Below are 25,584 nucleotides of genomic sequence, written 5' to 3'. Positions count from 1 at the left end.
AAAATGGTCCTCTTGTGTAGGGTGTTAAGATTATTCCAGGACTACCCTCTGTAACATAATCTGTATGAATGACAAGTTTCTTTTCAGGGTACTCCTCATGCTGATGACTGGGCAGTGCCTGGCACAGAGCAGTTATTCAACCAATGTAGACCAAATTCAACTGGGAGGATAATTAACTGACTTCTTCGAGTCACCAAAACAAACAAGCCAGTCCCTGGCAATTTTGTGGATTCAGTGATCTCAAAAAGTAAAAGAATTCAAATATATAATAATTTAAAGCCAATGGCAAGAGTTCATTCCTTTTGATGGCTGCATAACATTCCATTATATACACACACACACACACACACACACACACACATACACACACACACACACACACATATATATACACACACACACACACACACATCTTCTTTATCCATTCATCTGTCAGTGGACATCTGGGCTCTTTCCATAGTTTGGCTATTGTGGACATTGCTGCTATAAACATCGGGGTGCACGTACCCCTTCGTATCACTACCTTTGCCATTTGCAATGACGTGGATAGAACTGGAGGGTATTATGCTGAGTGAAATAAGTCAATCAGAGAAAGTCATGTATCATATGATCTCACTGATATGAGGAATTTTTAATCTCAGGAAACAAACTGAGGGTTGCTGGAGTGGTGGGGGTGAGAGGGATGGGGTGGCTGGGTGATAGACATTGGGGAGGGTATGTGCTATGGTGAGCGCTATGAATTGTGTAAGACTGCTGAATCACAGACCTGTACCTCTGAAACAAATAATAAAGAAGATAGTAGGAAGGGAGAAATGAAAGGGGGGAATCGGAGGGGGAGATGAACCATGAGAGACTATGGACTCTGAGAAACAAACTGAGGGTTCCAGAGGGGAGGTGGGGGATGGGTTAGCCTGGTGATAGGTATTAAAGAGGGCACGTATTGAATGGAGCACTGGGTGTTATATGCAAACAATGAATCATGGAACACTACATCAAAAACTAATGATGTAATGTATGGTGATTAACATAACATAATAAAAAAAAAAAGAAAAAGCCAAGTTTCATAACCTGCTACTGAAGCCAAATTGATCATTTTATTTTCTAAGTAAGTAGTACCTGGTTAGTATGAGAACCAAGAAAGTATTTAGTAATTAAATTATTCTAAGGGGAGTAATTCATTAGGCACCAGAAAGATGTAAGAATGTGCCTCAATTTCTTCCTCAATGTTTGGGAGGTGAAAGCTTTTTTTTTTTTTTAACCTTCATCTTCTGATTTAATTGGAATAGAACTGGAGTTCAGATATTTAAGATCCTAGTTTTGAAAATTTCTTAGGCCACAGAATATTCTGATAATTTTGTTTAAAAAATAAGATCTTTAAAACAGTATCTCCTATTTTTAAAGTATCAGAATTAGACATTTCTCCAAAGAATATACACAAATGGCCAGAAGCACATGAAAAGATGCTCAGCATCATTAGTCATTAGCAAAATTCAAATCAAAACAATGAGATACCACCTTACATCCACTAGGATGGCTATTATTTAAAAAGGGGGCGGTGAGAGGAAGGGAAAAATAACAATCCAAATGTCCATCAGCAGATGAATGGATAAAGAAAGTGTGGCATAGCCATACAATGAAATATTATGCTGCCATAAAAAAACTGAAGTACTGACACATGTTACAGTGTGGAGGAATCTAAGTGAAAGAAACCAGACAAAAAAAAAATCACGTACTTTGTGATTCCATTTGTATGAAATATCTAGAATAGGCAAATCCATAGAGATAGAAAGTAGAATGGTGGCTGCCAGGGGCTTTTGAAGTAATGAAGATGTTTCAGACCTAGATGGAGGCTGCACAACACTGTGAATGTATAAAATGCCACTGAATTGTACACTTTTAAAATGGTTAATTTTGGGACACCTGGCTGGTTCAGACAATAGAGCATGTGACTCTTGATCTCAGGGTCGTGAGTTTGAGCCCCATGTTGGGTGTAGAGATTACTTAAATAAATAAAACTTTAAAAAAAAGTTAAAAAAATAAAATGATTAATTCTGTTTTGTGAATGTTGCCTTAAAAACCCCCAAGTATCAAAATTACAGAGGGAAGTTATATGCGCTGTTGTCTTGATAGCAACAGAGCCAAGAACTGAATAACAACAAAGTGGAAAAAGAGAGAGGAATATTTTTATTTTTCTGCACCTGCAGTATAAATGATGAAAGCACTGTTTGAAAAGATGCATTAAATTGACATTCAAAAGAAGTGCTGCCTGATAGTATTGACTTCATGGTGTGCTGCAGCCAAGACATTCATTTTTCAACCAACAATTTGGATTGTAGTCCTCATTCCATCCTGATGGCAGAACAGTACAAGGAAAAGGTCACAGGCTTAAAACACAGATTTGGTTTGAATTCTATGTTTGCCACTTAAATTTCTATGTCCTTGGGTAAGTTCCTTGACCTCTTTCAATACTGATCAATGATATCTCTAAAATGGGAGAAATACCTCCCATAAGCTAGATTATGGAAAGGATGAAATGAAATGATGAATATCTATCACCTAGTATAGTATCTGGGACTACAGTGGGCATTTGATAAATGTTATCCTAATAATCATCACCATCACCATCATTACCCTAATAATATCAATCCTCTTCCTTCTAATAACTAGATGTATAAACCTCAGTCCAAACAGATGAATTTCTCTAAGTTTCTTCTAAGGACTGACTGGGGAGGACCTGGGGCAAATCACCACTCATTAACAGCATCATTTTTCTGTGGGTAGATTGGCAATGGTAGAGGAGGGAAGGCAGGGAAAGGTTTGTGAACAATTATATGAACACAAGCTTCAGGTCTCCGAAGCATTTTTCCATTGTTCCCTGGCTGACTGCTATACCTCATCCAAGTCACTGCCCATGTACCAGGGCTCTGATAAGTGTCCCAGTGCCAAAGATAAGAACATGAGTGGTCCTAAGTATGAGTTATGCACCATATGTAATTTAGAAGAAAAGCTTATACTAAACTGTAAAATAAATTTCAGAAGTCTGACAAAATTCTGATTTTTCTCATGACCACTTCGAATTTTCTGAAAAGTAAAATTATACCCCCCTCTCTCTATTTTTCCTGTCTGTTTATTTGGTGAGCTGACTCTGCTTATTCCATAACTGCTTAGTCAGCCTTTAGACAATGACATTCTAAGTTGCAGGCTGTAGGAACTTCTAGTGGAGGAAGGTTCTTTAACCTAAGGGCCCAGAGCAAGCCCCTAAGTTTGCTCGACTTTTGGGTGACCCAGGCTATGAGGATTAGACAGAGGAACACATGGTGGGACATGGCTCTGAAACGTACAAAGATTGCAGACTGGAAGGAATTATCATTTTCTTAATGGAATCAGGAATGACTTAGAAGCCCTGATCTACTCCATGGTAAGAATGAATTCCTTAAAAAAGAAAAAAAAAAAAGAATGAATTCCTTGGCCTGAGGCCTAATTTATCACTGTGGTTTCCATTCTGAAAAACATCTCATTTCCTTGTTAATCAAAGCTACCATTAACTAAGTATTTGGAAAGGAAAATAGGGTAAGTATTAATGAATATCCCCACCTATATTTTTACCTAAGACTTTTAATCCTTTAAAGTCTTATATTCCAAAGTTTAAAAAGCACTTTCACTAAGACACTTTCACATGTGATACTCACAATAATTAGGTTAGCCAGGAAGGGACTTTTATCCCCATTTAGAGATGAGAAAACTGAGACTAAGAAAGTTTAAGTGATTTTCCCAGGGTCACAGAGCTTATTAGAATGTAGGCCACCTGGTATCTCATCTATAGCTTTTTCTGTGATTTCATTTCTCTTCAATCTCCATGCTTAATGTGTTTCCCCCCCTCTAAATTTTCTTGCTTCCAACTACTGTAAATATAGTCCTTCAAATGGTGTAGGAGATAGTCATGGAATGATTTTCCTGGAAATAAGCTGTTTACCCTTGCTGAATGAACTGAATAATAAGAAAAACAATGACTCATGGAACAAAACATCAAAAACTAATGATGTACTGTATGGTGACTAACATAACATAATAAGAAAAACAAAAAAAAAACCCCAAAAATGTGGAAAACATGCATCTCAGGATATAAATATGATGTATATGTTCCTTATATTATGTATATATTTGCTAAATACACAAAATACACAGGATAAATAAAAAAAAAGAAAAACAAATATAGGTTTAACTTATTTTATTACCAACGGACTCTCCATAGAGAAGAGCAGGATAGGAAGAGATGGATGTGTACCTGCAGCCTTGTATTATCCTGTAGAGTTGTCATCATCTACTCACATGTTTATTTCTCTCTTTAGACCCTAAGCAAATTGAAGAGACTTTTCCTTATTATTTCTGTATCCTTAGTCACAAACAGTGCCTGGTACTTTGTAGATCCTTAAAAACTGAACAGTGAATGAGCACTTGGCTCTACAGACTATAAGTTTATATTTGTTAAACCGATTTGCCTGTAAAATCATTAATGAACTACTTGTGCTCAAAAACAGTGAAATAAGGATTGCGGCAAACCTGACACTCAACATTCTTTCAGGTTACATTCTTGAAAGAATAGGTTTGGTACCTATTATATCAAAGACTGAGTCTAAATGCTAGACTAATTGGTTATTTTAAACTTTTATTATCCAAAGTTTTAAACAGAGAAATTTTAAAATAGTCCATTGTAGGACTATGAAAACAGAGAACTGAATTCACAAGTAGCAAGTAACTTCCAAGCCCTAACTGAGACGGTCTTGCTTTGCTAGAATGTAAGTCTCTGGAATTTCCGGTGGAGATGTTTAGAAAAGATTCTTTTTCATCTGGATAGAAGTGGTATGGTGAGTTGAAAAGCTGGATTTAAGACTGGTTTGCTAATTTCTTTAGTGGCAGGATTTCAAACGATGGACTACTGTCTCAGTGTTTGCTTTAAAGGAAGTGGGTTAACTTGTGAGAGTTTATATGTTAACGCTAAACCAGTCCAGAGAGAATCTACATATCTGTTTGGTAATCTAGAATGAAACCTGCACATTTTTCAAGCACAATGCCTTAGTTCAGACCCTTGTCATCTCTTGCTTACATTATGGCATTAACCTCATAACAGGTATCCTAACTTCTAGTTCCTCCCCATAAAATTCATCATTCACTCATTCATTCACTTATACGTTTATAAAATACTTATGTACACCTACTATATGTTGGGCTCTGTGTTAAGAACTAGAAACAAGAAGATGAGTAAGACATAGTTTCCTTCTTTCACTAGATGTAGGAGATAGATAAACTTGGAAAGGAAGGAGATATATATGAGGGCCTATTGTGAGTTAGTCATTTTACATATGCTGTTTCTTTTCACCCCCACAATGGGATATTACTATTTCCACTCAACATATAGGGAAATTGAAACTCAAACTGGTACATAATCTGCCAATGATATAGAGCTTATAAGGGATTGAATCAGGTTTTATACTTAGGTCTATCTATTTCTAAAGGCTATGTTCTTCTCACTAAACCAATGGTTCTCAAATTTTAAGATATACAAGAATCTCTTGTTACATAGGAAACTTGTGAAAATACAGATTCTCTGGCCCATCTGCAGAGATTCTAATTCAGTAGGTCTAGCACAGAAGCTCAAAAATCTGTAGTTGTAACAAATATGTGCTCAATGGACCACACTTTGAAAAGCACTGTACCTCAAAAAGAAAATAAAATAACAGATAAATAAATTATAACATCAAGATAACTACTATCATAAAGATACCAACAAAGTGATAGTCATAGTCATTAGAATTAGTTTCCTAAATTACAAATCTAAGCATGTCAACTTCCTGCTGAAAAGAAATGAAAAAGACTCCACTGCCCACAGTTTAAGGTTCAAATTCTATAGCAGAGCAAAGTACCTTCAACATGTGGCCCTAACGCACATTTTCAGCTTCTTCTCTCCTCCCTTCCCTCTACCAACCCTTCCCTTCTTGCCTTATTAAATTATTTCTCATTTTCTTTTTTTTTTTTTTAAAGATTTATTTATTGGGGTGCCTGGGTGGCTCAGTTGTTAAGCGTCTGCCTTCGGCTCAGGTCATGATCCCAGGGTCCCAGGATCGAGCCCTGCATCGGGCTCCCTGCTCAGTGGGGAGTCTGCTTCTCCCTCTCCCTCTCCCCCTGCTTGTGTTCCCTCTCTTGCTGTGTCTCTGTCAAATAAATAAAATAAATTTAAAAAAACTTAAAATTTATTTATTTATCAGAGAGAGAGAGGGAGAGAGAGCATGAACAGGTGGATCGGCAGGCAGAGGGAGAAGCAGGCTCCCCACTGAGCAAGGAACCCAATGTGGGACTCATCCCAGGACTCTGGGATCATGACCCAAGCCGACGGCAGACGCTTAACTGACCGAGCCACCCAGTCATCCCTACTTCTCATTTTCTACATGTCCCAAGCCATTTCACAACTCCAAGTTGTATCACATTTCCACATTTTTAAAAGTACTTCCTCCTTAGTCCAAATGATTACTTCCTACTCATTATTCCAAACTCCGTTTGGATTATTACAGAAAATATTTCTTAAGTACTTATTAGATGCCAGGTACTACTCTAAGCACTTTACATGTATCAATGGATTTAATCCTATCAAGTAACTACTAATTGAGGAAATTGAGGCAAAGAGATTAAGGGATTTTTTTCAATGTTATACAGCTGCTAAGTGGCAGAGCTAGGATTTGAATTCAGGCACTATGGCACTATAGACTCTTAATGACTAATTTATAGTTGCCTCTCATGAGACAATGAGCTATTTATTCTCAGGCAAGGACTTTCTTTCAGTTACCCAGGGCCTATTTCAAACCATATCTCTCTTCAGATTCTTTTAATCTACTCTTACTGCTTAATCTTCTGAATGAACTTTCTTCCATTCCACTTGTATGTGGAATATGTCTCCCTGTTTTGAACATAATTGTTCTCTAATTGCTTCAGGTACTGAGGTTTCATTTTTAGAGGTAAGTGGCAAGCTCTCTGAGGGTAGAAACTGTGTCTCCCAGTGTAGGTTGGTACATGGCAGGCACTGAAAGAATTTTTGTTGTACTGAAGTGCACAGCAAGCATTTTACCAGCTAACCTATGTTCAGTGATTAAAGAGAAAGCACATGAATGGGGAATGGGTAGTTCCTCCCAAGTGGAATGAGGGAGTGAGGGGGCAGGTATTTATTAGTTCCTTTTTTGACAGAAGGCTGTCATCATTAAAGGGCATATAAAGGACTGATCTCCATGGTTGGCTGGTCCTGACTTTCAAAGAGAAATTCTGTAGTTTAGTCCCCTAGGTAAACAGTAATTAGATAGCTACAGCTATACATTTCAATTGATATTTGGGTTTAAAAGCTATAGAGAAGTTTTCACCCCCTTCCCAAATAAGAGATGTTCGAACACAAACACTTCGAGTTGCTTGCAAAGCTGAATTTTTCTATTGCTCTGCATGAACAAACTAGTTCAGGACTACAAAGTGTATGTTCTCTGTCTCAGTTACAGCTGGAATATATGCAGTGAATAGACTGTATACATTGTATTCTTTGCACTTTAAATACAGTTATTCTAGTTCATCTTTTCCTAAGGGTAAACCCTCTTTACAATGCTAAAGTAGTAAAATCAAATATATACATATGCATATAAGAGCTTTATGAAAAAGGACTTAAGGTCATTTTTTCTAGCAAAAGTACATAGGATTATTTTATTTTATTTTAAAATTTATTTACTTGAGAGAGAGAAAGTGCATGAGCAGGGGGAGCAGGAGAGGGAGAGAAATCCCCGAGCAGATTCCCTGCTGAGTGTGGAGTCCAACATGGAGCTCGATTCCAGGACCCTGAGATCATGACCTGTGCTGAAATCAAGAGCCGGACGCCCATGTGACCAAGCCACCCAGGCGTCCCATAAGATAATTTATTTTATTTATTTAATTTTATTTTTTTAAAAGATTTTATTTATTCATGAGAGACAGAGAGACAGAGAGAGAGGCAGAGGGAGAAGCAGGCTCCCAAAGAGCAGGGAGCCTGACATGGGACTTGAACCCAGGACCCTGGGATCATGACCTGAGCCAAAGGCAGATGCTTAACCATCTGAGCCACCCAGACGCCCAAGATAATTTATTTTAAAAGGAAAATGTGTAAATTGGTGCAGCCAATGGAAAACAGTATGGAGGTTTCTCAAAAAATTAAAAATGGAACTACCATCTGATTCAGCAATTCCACTTCTAGGTATTTATCTGAATAAAACAAAAATACTAACTCAAAACCATATGTGTACCCCCATATTCACTGCAGCATTATTTACAATAGCCAAGATATAGAAACAACCTGAGTGTCCATCGATGGATGAATGGATAAAGAAAATGGAATATAAATATACAACAGAATACTACTCAGCCATAAAAAAGAATGAAATCTTGCCATTTGTGACAACACTGATGGACCGTGAGGGCATTATGCTAAGTGAAATAAGTCTGACAAAGACAAATACTGTATGATCTCACTTACATGTGGAATCTAAAACAAATAAACAAAAAAACCAAGCTCATACATACAGAGAAAAGTTGGTGGTTGCCAGAGGTGGGGTTGGTTGAAATGGCTAAAGGTGGTCAAAAGGTACAAATTTATAGTTATAAAATAAGTAAGTCATGGGGATATAATATACAGCATTGCAACTATAGGTAGTAATACTGTATTGCATATGTTAGTTACAAAGAGAGTAAATCCTAAAAGTTATCATCACAAAAAAAATTCTGTAATTATGTATGGTGAAGTATATTAACTAGACTCATTGTGGGATCATTTCACAATATATACATATATTGAATCAGTATGTTCTATAACTAAAACTAATATAATGTATGTCAATTATATCTCAATTTAAAAAAAGGAAAATGTCATTTAAAAACAAAAGGCTACAATTCCAAATCATTTGAAAATCTTTCCTCCAACCCCCCTACACCTACTGGATGTCCCATTATAAGAGAGATATTTAATTTCAGTAAAGAGAAAATACCACTAAAAAGAGAAAAAATAATAACAAAGGCCTGATTCTGTGAGTTTGGGAAAATTTCTATAACTCTTAAGTTTCCTCAACAGTAGATTGAAATTAAGATTAAATGATTTCTAAAGTTCCTTTCAGCCCAGACTAGAGTAGAAATAACAGCAATAGATAATACTTATTTATATACTTCAAATACTAGGTACTAGTACCTGCTTTATCTGTATTATCTTATTTAATTTTCCAAACATGCCTATCAGGTCGGTACTATTTTATTTTTTTTAAGATTTTTAAAAATATTTACTTGAGAGAGAGAGGGAGAGAGCACAAGCAGGGAGAGCAGCAGAGGGAGAAGCAGGCTCCCCACTGAGCAGGGAGCCCAATGCAGGACTCAATCCCAGGACCCTGGGATCATGACCTGAGCTGAAGGCAGATGCTTAACTGACTGAACCACCCAGGCACCCCAGTTGGTACTATTTTATACAGGAAGAGATTGAAAACTGACTCAGTAGGGGTATACTTAATCCATTCACCCAGTGAAGGTGAATGGAAGGATCACGAAGGGCATTTGAATTGTTTCCAGCTTTGGCAATTATGAACAGAGTTTTTATGAACATTCATGTATAGGTTTTGGTGTGAACCTAAGTTTTCACTTTTCTAGAATTAATACCTAGGGATGACGTTGCTGGGTTGTGTGTTAAGTGTACGGTCAACTTTCTGAGGGAAGGTCAAACTTTTATCTGAACGGCTGAAAAATTTTGTATTCGCATCAGCAAATGACTTGGAGTACATGTTGTTCTCCATCAGGCATCTTAGTGTCCTCTCTTCTAATCAAGGGTAATAAGCATTCCTAGTCTAAGGCTCCAAAGCTGTGCAAAGCTGTGATAAATATTTTAGTATACAAGCACTGACTGACTTCAATAAAGCAACACTGCATAGCCAAGAATTCCAAAAACAAATCCTCTATTAAAATAGTTTTCTCTAGTCTGCTAAAATTTTCTCTAGGATGTTTTCCTTTATATGTCCAGACACTGAAACATTACATACATAAACACACTTAGACTGCTAACAGTAACAGAATTTTTTAAGTGTGGAGAATCATTTTTTCTTTGACTTAACTTTGTTTGGTATGCTTTATGGTAAAAATGGTCTGCAAAGACAAGTATTAATAGGAAATGGGGTATATATGGTTATCATTGAATTGAAGTGGTCCTACAAAGTAGTCCTCAATTATATCTTAATTATAAAATGTGTAAATGTATCTTCTTTGGCTGATGAGGTAGTCTTCCAAACTAGCCATCTATTGTAAAAATATCTCTTTTTCTTCCAGAAGACACTTCTTCACAAGTCTACCTGCTATAATGTTGCTAATTTTTAAAGTTTCAGCTTAAAAGAATTTTTCCTGGTGAGGCCTTTCTTTCTACCCTGATAGGCAGATTTAACAATCTACATATACCTCCATCATAGGAATTTTATCATTATACTGGAATCCTTTGTTTGCATGTCACTGAACATCTAAGGTCTGTGTCATCCTTGTAACCATTAGGGCTTAGCACAATGTGGGCATGTAGCAGGCCTTTAATAAAAATGTGTTGGCTTAGGGACCAAAGAAATGAATTAATGATGGTTTACCTGGTGAACATCTATGTATCATCCTTTAAGACTTAAATGTTTCCTCCTCTAAGAAGTCTTCTTTTGTGTCACCTCTATCTTTTACTTAGTGGCACTGATATGTTTTCATACTATATTGCAATTACCTGTTTGCTGGCATGAGAGGTAATTAGATATACTGCCCAGTGGGAAAGAAAAATTTGCAAGGAATAGACCTGTCTCTAAAGATAAGGATTTAGGTAGTGTCATATTTAAGACAGGAAAAGTTTCTTCTGAATCGTTTTTAAAGATGTGCCTTAAGAGAGTTTCAGTTAACGTTTTCTTTGGATGCCTGTCAGGTTTATGACATTGGGAAGGTCTCAACAGCCACTTGAGAACACTTTAGAAAAAACAGCAGGTTTTAATTTTTTATCTGGAGAACACTAAAATTAAAACAATGGTACACAAAAGAATTTTTATTCTACATATATTCCACCCCCAAACTAGCTAATATTGCATAACTAGAAAAATAAACATATTTTGTTAGACTCGACTTCTACTAAAAACAAAAACTGGACAGGTTGGGCCAGCTGTTTAACAATGAGTGCCTTTACAGTAATAAATGTTGACAGCCCAAATCAAAAAAGAATGCATTACTGAGATATCATCAATTGTGTTCTGTCATTACAAGGCAGCTCCACCCAGTCTAAGCTTGTCAAAAAGTGTTACTGTAATCCATGAAGAAGTCTCTACCTCAGGCAAAGGAAGGAAAAAATGTGAAGGGCTGGCTCAGAACAGGTGTGTTGAATTGTAATGCCAATGTTCAGTCATAAATCTCTTTACATTAGTTTCATATACGACAAATTATTAACTTCTACTCTGAGGTGTCAAGCATGGCTGAACAAATCCATCAGCAGGCAATTTAAGAGCAACAAATGTAAATAAATAGGGTGTGGATAAAACTTTTTAACAGTGAGCATTATTCCATGCACAAGAGTAGACAGTTATGACAAACTTTCTTATTCTACTCAAGTGAATATGGTATCTGGGAATCTAGGAATGTCTGACCTGCTCTTCAGGTCAGCCCACTCTGATTCTACCTAATCTTGATAAGGGCACTGTTTCATTAATCCTACAAATCTTTAGATCTTTTTTTTATTATTACGTTCAATTAAGCAACATATAGTACATCATTAGTTTTTGACGTAGTGTTCAACAATTCATTAGTTGCGTATAACACTCAGTGCTCATTTATCCTACAAATCTTCAATTTAAATTTTTTTTTATAGATTTTATTTATTTATTTGAGAGAGAGAATGAGATAGAGAGAGAGCACGAGAGGGAAGAGGGCCAGAGGGAGAAGCAGACTCCCCGCTGAGCAGGGAGCCCGATGCAGGAGCCCTTCGGCTCGGGTCGGGACTCCAGGACCACGACCCGAGCCGAAGGCAGTCGCCCAACTAACTGAGCCACCCAGGCGCCCCAAATCTTCAATTTAAATGTAACTCAGCTTTACAAAGGATCATGATGCATGAAAAGCACGTAAGTACGTATTCTGGTTTTGACACAGTTGTGTGACTTTGGGCAAACTATAACTACTATATGACTCAGTTTTCTTGTCAATAAAATGGGGATAATAACTATTTCACAAGGTTATCATGAAAACCAAAAGTGATTATTTGCAGGAAGTATCTAACATAGTGCTTGGCACTAGCAGGTACTCAACACATTCTTGCTTTCTTTTTTAAGGTACATCAACTGACATCCTTGCTTCCCTAAGAAGTAAAAGTTTGGAATTTAATACAGAATGAAAAACTGCTCAGGATTAAAGCTCATGAAAGCAGGGGTGGAAACTTTTCCACTCTGTGTCAGTTCCCAGTAGTTTCCGGCAAGTACCGAGCCCAAGAATCAGGAACTTCTCATGTTGCCAGCCCACAGCAACCTCTCACTTCTCAGCTCAAAAGCACTAAACATCCATGCATGTTGTTAGTGTTTTCTTTTTTTATTATGGTAAAATATACATAATATACAATTTACTATTTTAAGTTTATGATTCAGTGGCATTAAATATACCCCATCTGCTGGTGAATGTTTCCACCTTTTGGTTGTTGTGAACAAGTGTCTGAGTCCCTGTTTTCAATTATTTGGGTATTTATACCTGGAAGTAGATTGCTGGGTAATCTGGTAATTCTATGTTTAACTTTTTGAGGAATCTCAAACTGTCACAGTGTCTGCACCACTTTACATTCCAATCAGCAACATACAAGGGTTCTACTTTCTCCACATCCTTGCTGATTTGTGTTAATTTCCATTCTTTTTGATAATAGCCATCCTAGAGGATGTGAAGTGGTATTTCCTTGTGGTTTTGATTTGCATTTCCCTAATGACTAATAATGTCAAACATTTTTTTTTGTGCTTGTTGGCCATTTGAATGTCTTCAGAGAAATGTCTATTCAAGTTCTTTGCCCATTTTTGAATTGTGCTGTTTGCCTTTTGTTGTTCAGTTATGGGAGTTCTTTATATATTCTGGATATTAAACCCTTTTCATATATGATTTCAAAGTATTTTCTTCCATCCTGTGGGTTGTCTTTTCACTCTCTCAATAGTGTCCTTTGAAGCTCAAAAGTTTTTAATTTTTTTCTCCTAGTTTTTATTTAAATTCCAGCTAGTTAACACACAGTGTAACTGTATGTTAGTTTCAGGTGTAGAATTTAGTGATTCATCACTTACATATAACACTCCGTGCTCACCACAAGAAATGCCCACCTTAATCCCCAACACCTATTTAACCCATCCCCTTGCCTGCTTCCCTCCAGTAACCATCAGTTTGTTCTCTATAGTTGAGTCTGTTTCTTGGTTTGCCTCTCTCTTTCCCCCCACTTTGCTCATTTGTTTCTTAAATTCCACATGAGTGATATCATATGGTATTTGTCTTTCTCTGACTTATTTCACTTGGTATAATACTCTCTAGCTCCATCCATGTCATTGCAAATGGCAATTTTTCATTATGGCTGAGTATTCCATTATATATATGTGTATATATATACACACACACATAGGTATGTATATATATCTCACATCTTTTTTCCTTTTAAATCATTTTTTTCTTCCAAAAGAAAAATTTTCTTTAGAAGAAAAATTCTTTAAATTTTATTTAAATTCAAATTAGCTAAAATATAGTATAATATTGGTTTCAGAAGTAGAATTTAGTTATTCATCATTATATATAACATCCAGTGCTCATCATAACAAGTACCCTCCTTAATGCCCATCACCCCACCAACTTCCCCTCCAGCAACCTTCAGTTTGTTCTCTACAGTTAAGAGTCTCTTTTTAAAAAAAATTTTTATTTAATTATTTGAGAGAGCTAGAGTGTACTGTGAGAGAGAGCACATGAATGGTGGGGAGGGGCAGAGGGGGAGGGAGAAGCAGACTCCCTGCTGAGCAGGGAGCCCGACATGGGGCTCAATCCCAGGACCCCAGGATCACGACCTGAGCCAAAGGTAGATGCTTAACTGACTGAGCCACTCAGTCATCCCATTTAAGAGTATATTATGGTTTGTCTCCCTCTGTTTTTATCTTTTTTTAATTTTTCCTTCCCCTATGTTCATCTGTTTTGTTTCTTAATTCCACATATGAGTGAAATCATATGGTATTTGTCTTTCTCTGACTGACTTAATTCACTTAGCATAATACACTCTAGTTCCATCCATGTTGTTGCAATAGCAAGATTTCATTCTTTTTGATGGCTGAGTAATATTCCATCGTGTGTGTGTGTGTGTGTGTGTGTGTGTGTGTGTGTGTGTGTGTACACACCACATCTTCTTTATCCATTCATCAGTCGATGGATATGTGGACTCTTTCCATAATTTGGCTATTGTTGATAATGAGAGGAGAAATAACAACCAACACCACAGAAATACAAACAATTATAAGACAATATTATGAAAAATTATATGGCAACAAATTGGACAACCTGGAAGAAATGGATAAATTCCTAGAAACATATCAACTACCAAAGCTGAAACAGGAAATAATAGAAAACTTGAACAGACTGATAACCAGCAAAGAGACTGAATGAGTAATGAAAAATCTCCCAACAAACGAATGGCCAGGGCTAGATGGCTTCACAGGGGAATTTTACCAAACTTTTTTTTTTTTTAAAGATATATTCATTCATTTGAGAGAAAGAGAGAGAGCAGTGGGGAGGGGCTCAGGGAGAAGGAGAGAGAGTCCCAAGCAGACTCCCTGATGAGTGCAGAGCCCAAACCAGGGCTTGATCTCACTACCCTGAGATCACCACCCGAGCTGAAACCAAGAGTTGGACGCTTAACCGACTGCACCACTACCAAACAAACAAACAAACATACATTTATTTATTTATTTATCAAAGATTTTATTTATTTGACAGAGAGAGAGAGAGAGAGCACAAGCAGGGGGAGTGGCAGGCAGCGGGAGAAGGAGAAGCAGGCTCCCCACTGACCAAGGAGCCCAATGCAGGGCTTGATCCCAGAACCCTGGGATCATGACCTGAGCTGAAGGCAGACGCTTAACTGACTGAGCCACCTAAGTGCCCCACTACCAAACATTTAAAGAAGAGTTAATATCTATTCTTCTCAAACTATTCCAAAAAACAGAAATGGAAGGAAAACTTCCAAGCTAATTCTATGAGGCCAGTATTATCCTGATACCAAAACCAAACAAAGACTCCACTAAAAAAGAGAACTATAGGCCAATATCCTGGATGAACAGGGATGCAAAAATTCTCAATAAAATACTAGCAAATCAAATCCAACAGTACATTAAAAGAATCATTCACCACAATCAAGTGGGATACTCCTGGGCTCCAAGGATGGTTTAATATTTGTAAATCAATCAACATGATACACCATATTAATAAAAGATAACCATATGTTCCTCTCAATAGATGCAGAAAAAGTATTTGACAAAGTACAACATCCATTCATGATAAAAATCTTCAACAAGTAGGGTTAGAGGGAACATACATCAACATAATAAAGGCCATATATGAAAAACCCACAGCTAATATCATCCTCGATGGGGAAAAACTGAGAGAGTTTCCTTTACAGTCAGGAACAAGACAGGGATGTCTACCCTCATCACTTCCATTTAACATAGCACTGGAAGTCCTTAGCCTCAGCAGTAAGACAACCAAAAGAAATAAAAGACATCCAAATTGGCAAGGAAGAAGTGAAACTTTCACTATTCGCAGATGACATGATACTCTATATAGAAAATCCAAAAGACTCCACCAAAAAACACTAGAACTGATACACGGATTCAGTAAAGTTGCAGGATACAAAATCAATGTACAGAAATCTGTTGCATTTCTATACACCAATAAGTTTTTAATTTTTATGAAGCCCAACTTACCTGTTTTTTTCTTATGTTATCTGAGCTTTTGGTGTCATATTTTAAGAAACTAATGCCAAATCCAAGGTCATGAAGATTTTTCTCTGTGTTGTATTCTAACAGTTTTATAGTTTTAGGTCTTAAACTTAGGTCTTTGATCCATTTTCAGTTAATGTTTGTATACAGTGCTAGGTTTGTGTTCAACTTCACACTTCTGTGTGTGTCTGAGTATCCAGTTTTTCCAGCACCATTTACAGATGAGACTGTTCCTCATGAATGGTCTTGGTGCCTTTGTTGAAAACCAACTGTATATTTCTGGGCTCTCTTTTCTATTCCATTGGTCTTTATGTCTATCTTTATGCTAGTACCACACTGTTTTGATACTGCAGGTTTTTGGTAAGTTTTGAAATTGTGAAGTATGAATCCACGAACTTTGTTTTTCTTTTTCAAGATTGTTTTGGCTATTCAGGGTTTCTTGATGTTCCGTATGAATTTTAAAATGGGTTTTTCTACTTCTGAAAAAAATACCCCTTTGGGATTTTGATAAGGACTGCACTGCATCTATGGATAGCATTGGATAGTGTTGTCATCTAAACATTAAGTCTTCCAATCCTGTGAACAGGGGAGTAGTTCCATTTATTTGAGTCTTCTTAATTTCTTTCAGCAATATTTTATAGTTTTCAGTGTACAAGGCTTGGGCCTCCTTGGTTAAATGTATTTCTAAGTATTTTGTTATTCTTGAAGCAATCATAAGTGAAATTGTTTTCTAAATTTCATTTTCAAATCTTCCTGGCTAGTGTATATAAATACAACTGATTGATTTTTAATTTTTATATCCTGTAACTCTGCCAAATGTGTTTATCAGCGCTAACAGTTTGTGTGAAATCTTTAGGGTTTTCAACATATAAGATCATATTATTTTTGAATAGATAATTTCACTTACTCCTTTCCAATCTGGATGCCTTTTATTTTTCTTGCCTAATTGTGTTTTTCTTTTTTTTTTTTCCTGACTGGCTTACTTCATTTAGCATAATGTTTTCAAGATTCATCTGATATTGTAGCATCTATCAGAACTTCATTCCTTTTTATGGCTGAATAGCATTCCATCATATGCATATGTCACTTTTTTTTTTTTTAACCCATTTGTTCCTTTATGGACATTTGTGTTGTTTCCACCTCTTGGCTATTATGAATAATGTCGCTTTAAACCATGCACAGATTTTTTTTTAATGTTTTCATCTAAATTCCAGTTAGTTAACATATAGTATAATATTAGTTTCAGGTGTACAATATAGTGATTCAATAATTCCATACACCAGGTGCCCATCACAACACATGCACTCCTTAATCCCCATCACCTATGTGACCAATCCCCTGCCCATCTCCCCTGTGGTAACCATAAGTTTCTGTAGTTAAGAGTCTGTTTCTTGGTTTGCCTCCCTTTTTCCCCTCTGCTCATTTGTTTCATTTCTTAAATTCCACATGTGAATGAAATCATGGTATTTGTCTTTCTCTCACTGACTTATTTCACTTAGCATAATACTCTCTAGCTCCTTTCATGTTGTTGCAAATGGCAAGATTTCACTCTTTTTTATGGCTGAATAGTAGTCTATATATATATATATATATATATATATATATATATATATATATATACACCACATCTTCATTATTCATTCATCAATGGATGGACGTGTGGGCTGCTTCCATATCTTGGCTATTGTAAATAATGCTGCTGCATAAACATAGGAGTGCATGTATCCCTGCGAATTAGTGTTTTTGTATTCTTTGGGTAAATACCCAGCAGTGCAATTGCTGGATTGTAGGGCAGTTCTATTTTTAACTTTTTGAGGAACCTCCATACAGTCTTCCAGAGTGAGTGCACCAGTTTGCATTCCCACCAACAGTGCAAGAGGGTTCCTTTTCTTCCACATCCTTGCCATCACTTGTTTCTTGTGTTGTTGATTTTAGTCATTCTTACAGGTGTGAGGCGATATCTCATTGTAGTCATGATTTGTATTTCCCTGATGATCAGTGATGATGAGCTTCTTCTCATGTGTCTACTGGCCATCTGTATGTCTTCTTTGGAAAAATGTCCATTCATGTCTTCTGCCCATTTTTAAATTGGATTATTCATTTTTGGGGTGTTGAGTTTGATAAGTTTTTTATATATTTTGAATACTAATCCTTTACTGGATATGTCATTTGCAAATATCTTCTCCCATTCCATAGGTTGCCTTTTAGTTTTGTTGATTGTTTTCTTTGCTGTGCCAAAGCTTTTTATTTTGATAAAGTCCCAATAGTTTATTTTTGCTTTTGTTTCCCTTGCCTCAGGAGACATATCTAGAAAGAAGCTGCTACACACGCACAGATTTTTGTATGGACATATCTTTTCACTTCTTCTAGGTACATGACTATCAGTGAAACTGCTGGATCATATGGTAATGATGTTTAATCATTTGAGGAACTACCATACTGTTTTCTAAAGCAGCTGCTCCATCTTATATTCCCACCAGCAGTCTACGAGGGTTCAGATTTCTCCATATCTTCACCAACACCTGTTATCTTTTGATTCCAGCCAATGCAGTTTGTGTGGAATAGTATTATCTCATTGTGGTTTTGATTTGCACTTGCCTGATCACTAATGATGTGGAAAATTATTTCATGTGCTTATTGGCCAATTGTTTATCTCCCATGGAGAAATGTCTTTTCAGATTCTTTGTCCATTTTTAACTGGGGGTAATTTATCTTTTTATTATTGAGTTGTAAGAATTATTTACATATTCTAGATATAAGTCCTTTATCAAATATATGATTTGCGAAGATTTTCTCCCAATCTGTGGACTGTCCTTTTGCTTTCTGGATGGTGTCCTTTGAAATATAGTTTGTCATCAGTACCAATTCTACCTCATCTTTTTAAGTCTAACTCAAAGTTTGCAAAATAATTAAATTAAAAACTTCTCTTGTAATATATATTTCTCACTGATAAACAGAATGAACAGTGATGACTACTTCTACCTTGTATACATACAAATAGCAATATGCTAAGAACTGATTCTTATTCTGCACATCTTAGTGGTAATCTAACTATAAAGCAGCATAACATGCAGAATGTGGTCATTGCTCCTCCACAAACCATCCTATTGCCACTGCATGCCACTCAACAGTATAATTTGAGAAAGTACTTTCCCAGGAAATCATTCTATTGTCTTGTTGAGTATTTTTTTATTGTTAACTTTGGAGATGAATTTAGTTTTTGGCAGTAGTGGAATTTGCATTCATTTTTACCTCAAGGAATGCACTTTGTAAACAATTTCTCATCTGTAGTTTGGTCACTTCTCTGCCTTGCACAATAAGATTTTTTTTTTTTTAGTGGTATTATTTTTCTCTCGTACTGAAAAAAATCCATTGATTTAACAGAAAGATAGGTCACTGGCCTTTATTTAATAATGAAACAAAAACTCTGAAAGCTTCATGCTTTTATGAGAAACCTCAGAAATAGTGGCACTAGTGGTAAATGGATTGTTTCTTCTATACAATCAACTTTCACATATTCGCCTATCAAAAAAATTTTTCTTTTTTATGGCACCTAATATGAAATCATTACATTTGGAGTCAGCTGTCCTGGCATCATCTATACTAGCACTGGAGTTCTCTAAATTATGTTTACACTAATGTTGAATTAGTTTGAACTATGTTATACTGATTTACAATATTTATTATACTATTTTCATCATTATGTTTATGCTTCAATGAACCACATTGCAGCCATGATCAATTCTGGGGAATTAAGAATATAACTAATTTAAGCAAGGAAAAATGAATGCAAAATTAACAATAACATGTGAATGACATAAAAGTTCAGAAGCCAAAGTAAACTGCCCCAGTTAAATGAATTTGTCTAAACAAAATATCCAATGCAATCTTTCTTGTACATGAGCAGTCTAACAGATTTTAACAGATATGATGAATGAAACGGGATTTGGAGGGATATCACCATTTATTTTACATTTCAAAATGTGAGAAAATGTTAACAAAACTGATTACATTGCTTGTCATACCTAACTGCCTGGAATTCTTGGTAGGTAGCTAAGTATTCTGGTAGTCTAGGAATCATACTGAGAAATACCTATGGCTGGCATGTAGCAGGAACCTGAAGAGTGGCTGTTATTATCTTCATTCTCACCTGTTCTATCTACCTCATAGCTTGCCCTGGAGAATGTAAGAGCCCTTCTGTGTGCTCTATGTCAAGTTGCCTACAAAGCATGTCTAGCTCACTCTGACTAGATGTTCCTGGGGCTTTATCTACTTGGTTACTTCATAGACTATATTGGAGCTGCTGTGTTGTAAGCTCAATGGCCCTAATCTATCTTGCACATAGCTGTGGTACTGGTGCTTTACATAGTGTCTAGTACATAGGAAAAGATCAATAAATATTTATGAAATGAATATACAAATCAAGATGAGAGAAATTATCTTCTGTGATCTGGGACTAACTATGGAGAAAAAACATTGGATAAAGAATCCTTTTTAAAATATTTATGCACCCAACATAGGAGTACCTAAATATAGAAAACAAATATTAACAGACCTAAAAGGGAGAAAGAGACAGCAATACAATAAAAGTAGGGGACTTTAATACCCCAATTTCATCAATAGATATATCATCCAGACAGAAAATCAATGAGGAAACATTTGAATAAAATGATGTGCTGGACAGAGTGGACTTAACAAACATATATATAACATTTTATCCAAAGCAACAGAATACACATTTATCTTAAGCACACATGGAACACTGTCCAGGATAAACCATATGTTAGGGCATGCACAAAAACATCTTAATAAATTTCAGAAGACTGAAATCATATCAATCTTTTTCCAACCAAAATGGTATGAAACTAGAAATCAATTACAACAAGAAGACAACTGGAATATTCACAAATATGTGGAGCTTAAGCAACATGATGCTGAACAACCAGTGGGTCGAAGAAGAAATCAAAGAAGAAATAAAAAAATACCTTATGACAAATGAAAATGGAAATACAATGTACCAAAACCTATGGGATACTGCCAATGAAGTTATAAGCAAGAAGCTCATAGTGATAAATGCCTACCTCAAGAAACAAGAAAGATCTCAAATAAACAATCTAACTTTACATCTCAAGGAACTATGAAAAGAACAAAGCCCAAAGTTAGCAGAAGGGAAAAAATGACAAAGATCAGAGCAGAAAGAAATGGAGATTAAAAGACAATAAAAAGATCAGTGTGACTACATTTATCATGGTGAACACTGAATAATATATAGAATTATTGAATCAATGTTGTATACCTGAAACTAATACATTTTATGTTAATTATATTTCAAAAAGAAGAAAAGATCAATGAAACTAAGAGCTGATTTTTTAAAAAAGATAAAATTAACAAGCCTTTCACTAGACTGACCAAGAAAAAAAAGAGGACTCAAATAAAATGAGAAATGAAAGAGGAGATATTACAATTCATAGCACAGAAATACAAAGGATTGTAAGAGACTACTATGAACCATTATATGTCAATATGCAAATACATTAGATCATTTAAGAAGAAATGGATCAATTCCTTGAAACATACAACCTAACAAGAGTAAATCAGGAAGAAATAGAAAATCTGGAAAGAAGTAATCCTTGTACCTATGATACACAGGATTCTAAATAAATTAAGTATTGAATGGATGAAGAAAGAAATGAATGAAATAATAAACAGATTAGGAACTAAGTATCATAAACTCTTAGTAATCAAAGGTTTCTGGATTACTAATAGCAAAAGAAAACAGGACATATGAAAATAACTGAATCTATTTACATGTTAGAAAGTATCTACTGTTTGGAACCAGGCTGTAAGCATAAACAGATTCTAAATGTTCTGATTCTAAATAGAGTCTACATGTTCTGATTCTAAACAGGCTACCATCATGTAGTGATATTTGCCAATAAGCCTACATTGTGGCAAAGTACCTCTGTCCCCAAGACTGAGCCCAGTGCTATATACTTGACAGATGCTCAGTTAACATTTAAAAAACCAAACTAATACCATTAATGAGAATGTCTGTGAATAAAGCTATATTGGCAGTTCTATCAAAACAAGAGGCTCATATAATGTATACTTCCTGATTAGAAATAGAACAATTAGTGATATAAAGGTTAGTCCATTCTGGGCTATTAAAGAATCATTCAGAGTATGAATGTTTGGGCTTGGTTCTATTTAATAAAAACACTGTATAGTATAGGTATCCCTGGTTGTACTAATACAATGGAATCACTGAAGTGATGGATGTAACTGAACCAAAGTTAAGTTTATATAAATTCAGGTCTAGGAAGCCATTCTCCAAACCTATTTATGAATTTGATTTTCATTGTAAGCTTAAGGTAAAGTGTTACTGGAAATTTTTTTTGAAGAGTAAAGGCAAATTCACAATTACAAGGGACAGTGTTTCTTGTCACATACTCAGCAGATACCAAATCCATTATGATCTACGCATAGTCCAAAACAAGTCTTTGAACCTAGAAAGGCTTTTCTTAGGAACTCTGCTTATGCATTGAATGATAACTTTCATGAAGACACTCTAAAAACAAAGAGAAATCCTTACCTCTTGCAGTTAAATTTCAATAAAAATTTCAATTAATATGGAGCCTTGGATTTTTCCTGTAACCCTCATATTAAATTTTGTGCTCAGTATTAAAGGAATTAAAGTCAATTTCTTTACCAATGAATTACGAGGAACACAAATTAAGATGAAAGAATGAACTGGGAATATGCATGCAAATATTGTGCATTCATATTATTATACAGCATAATCTGTAAATCTAGTACTAATGAGACTCAAGATTTAAATGGCTGAAGAATGTGTTTAGTGAATTATTGTCAATCAATGCCTCTATTCTAGGATAAACGTAATCTTGAATGGCAACACACCTATTATTACAAATTCCTAAGTAAGTACAGTACTTCATTATTTCAAAATGTCACTGTCAATTTATAGAGTAACAGATAAACATCTTTCCACCATATACCTGATTACCTTTTCTTTGAGTAAATGAAACACTGACTATTAAAGAAAATTATAAACATCATTTTTCCAGCAATAAAAGAAACCTAAAGTGTATAAAACTCTAAACTAGTTACAGCACTCTAAGTTTTCATATTTGTTAATATGGACACATCAGGTTTTATGCCACTGCAATCAAGAATTATTTTTTTCAAGTAACATTATTTCATGTGAATTCTTCCCAAGTATTAATTTATTCAATCATTTAATAACATTTACTGAGTAGCTACTTTGTCCTAGGTACGCTGTTAGGGGATACAGTTATAAATGTGAATATGATACAACTCAGTCTAATAGAAGAAAGAGACAAGCAAGTAAGGTAAAATACAATAGTTCTACCTTATATTAAAATTGTCTACATGTTTTCCACTTGCAATAGCTAATGGGCATTATATTGAAAACACTCACTATAGCTGGAAACTTTTCATCATTGCTCAGAAATCAAACTCTCCCTACTTGTCCGTGAAAAATTTCTTTCAGTTAAAAATATTAGGAAGGACAATTTAAGAAATGCCTGTGAACTGAGCATCTCAAATTAACAAATGCTAACATGTGTTTCATATTTTATCTTTAGACTAGTCTCCAAATCCAGAAATTTTTTGACTGATAGAGCACTAATAATCACTGGAGATTATTATAGGTCCTACTAGTCGTGTGATCTTGGGTAAATTAACTTAACTCCCCCCTTTTTTAAAAGATTTTATTTATTTATTTGACAGAGAGAGACACAGCGAGAGAGGGAACACAAGCAGGGGGAGTGGGAGAGGGAGAAGCAGGCTTCCCGTGGAGCAGGGAGCCCGATGCAGGGCTCAATCCCAGGACCCTGGGATCATGACCTGAGCCGAAGGCAGACGCTTAACGACTGAGCCACCCAAGCGCCCCTAACCCTTCTGATTCTCAGTTTTCTCACCTGAAAAGTGGAGATAATATAATACCGATCTGTGCTAGACTATCTCCCATTTGCCCCTCAGTATCCATGCTTCACCTAGCTTTTTGCCTAGGGAGGCTCTCTCACCTTTGAGCATACAGGTTAGGTAGGTAATATTAGCAGAAGATCAGAGTATGGAAGGAAAGTAAAGCTATTCCCTGGTTTCCTCCCTAACAGGTCACCAAGCGCTGACTATATTCCTCTATCAGATATAGTCCTCTCGATATACTGCCCTCTCCAAGGCCTTTAGGCCTACAGGTGGTAATGGCTCCCTTTAGTCCTAGAGTCGGTACTATCCACTGCTGACTTCCATAAACCCTGCCCTTACCTTTATAAACAGTTCTCTTGTTAAACTGTTCTCATATAAACCAGTTTGAAAGTGCCATATGTTTTCTGCCAGAACTCTGTGTGACTCATATACAACCTCACGGGGTTGTTTTGAGATCACAAGAGATAATATATGTAAAGTGCTTAGCTCAGTGCTTCGCACATTATAAATATTCAGTAAGTGTTGCGTACTATTGTCATGATCAATATTGCTGTTATTATTATTTTATTTGAGGTTCCACACTCATGCCATCTATACCAACTGAATATATTCAGGAGACTGAGAAATTCAGAATTCTGGAATCTTTTACTAATTCTCACAGTGCTTCAAAAATGTAAAATGTGTTTATTGCTAATCAACCTCAATATTTAAAAGAGTAAGAGGATCCTGAAAGTGAGTGAAAAAACCACATAGTGCACAGGATTTCCTGGATTGTCGTTTCTTTTGTAAATATGCTTCAGAATTCATTTCCTGCAAATTGACCTCCTGCCACCACTCCAAATCTAACAAGTATAAATGTCCATAAAGTTAAACAAATTGTTGGGTCTTGGGGTCATGAAAAGAATGGACTGAAAGGTAAACCCAATGGCATAAAAGTCCTTGGTTAATCTGGAAATGCATCTTCATCATCCTTATTTATCAATCATGACATAGGCAAGCGTCTCCATTTGACAAATTATTTCATCAAAATCCTTTTATTAAAGGTCTACTTAACCTTTCATCTTACCTCATCCTTTATATCTTCCTGTTGTTGGGCTGTGAAGATCTCCATTGCAGCCATGAGTCTCATCATTAACTCATCCACTGTGGTGTTACCTAGCAACACATGGAGATTGCCAAACTTCACATTAGTAAAGTTTTTATAAAATGGAAAAGTCATTCTAGAATTAATCAGTAAGGAACAGCTACAGTCTAATAAAAATGACAGACTACTCTGCTAGTATCTGTTAAAATACTTTCATATTTTCATTGAAAAGTTTCATATGTTCACTGTGAAAGAGTAAAGCAGTATATAGGCAGTTGAAATTTCATATACAGTAGATTTGAAGGAACCATCTGTTGAGAGAGATTTTCAGCTCTATGAAGAACAATGTACAAGTAATGAGAATCAAAAATTCTTTCAAGTTACAAAAACATATCTACTTAAAAATACTAGCAACAACTACCATTTGTTTATATGCCATTAATTAGGCTAAGCACTTTATATATATTACCTCATTTAACCTGCACAACAATTCTTTGAACGTATCATCAG

General features: G+C 35.8%; 1 protein-coding gene across 3 annotated transcripts in view; it reads right to left on the bottom strand.

Annotated features, from left to right (window-relative positions):
- The window catches only part of FAF1 (Fas associated factor 1), a 489,058-nt gene that overhangs the window by 63,212 nt on the left and 400,262 nt on the right, over positions 1-25,584 (bottom strand). For all 3 annotated transcript variants that reach the window (XM_028106760.2, XM_028106761.2, XM_028106762.2), the window contains exon 15: positions 25,057-25,145. In XM_028106760.2, coding sequence (XP_027962561.1) covers positions 25,057-25,145 — 89 coding nt within the window. The remainder of the gene's footprint in view (positions 1-25,056; positions 25,146-25,584) is intronic.

This window comes from Eumetopias jubatus, unplaced genomic scaffold, assembly GCF_037043125.1.
Source record: "Eumetopias jubatus isolate StellerSeaLion01/CBP00866 unplaced genomic scaffold, mEumJub1_p1.0 scaffold_4, whole genome shotgun sequence".
Taxonomy (NCBI): Eukaryota; Metazoa; Chordata; class Mammalia; order Carnivora; family Otariidae; genus Eumetopias; species Eumetopias jubatus.
Note: the sequence above shows the minus strand (reverse complement) of the source record. Positions and strands in the feature narration are given on the sequence as shown.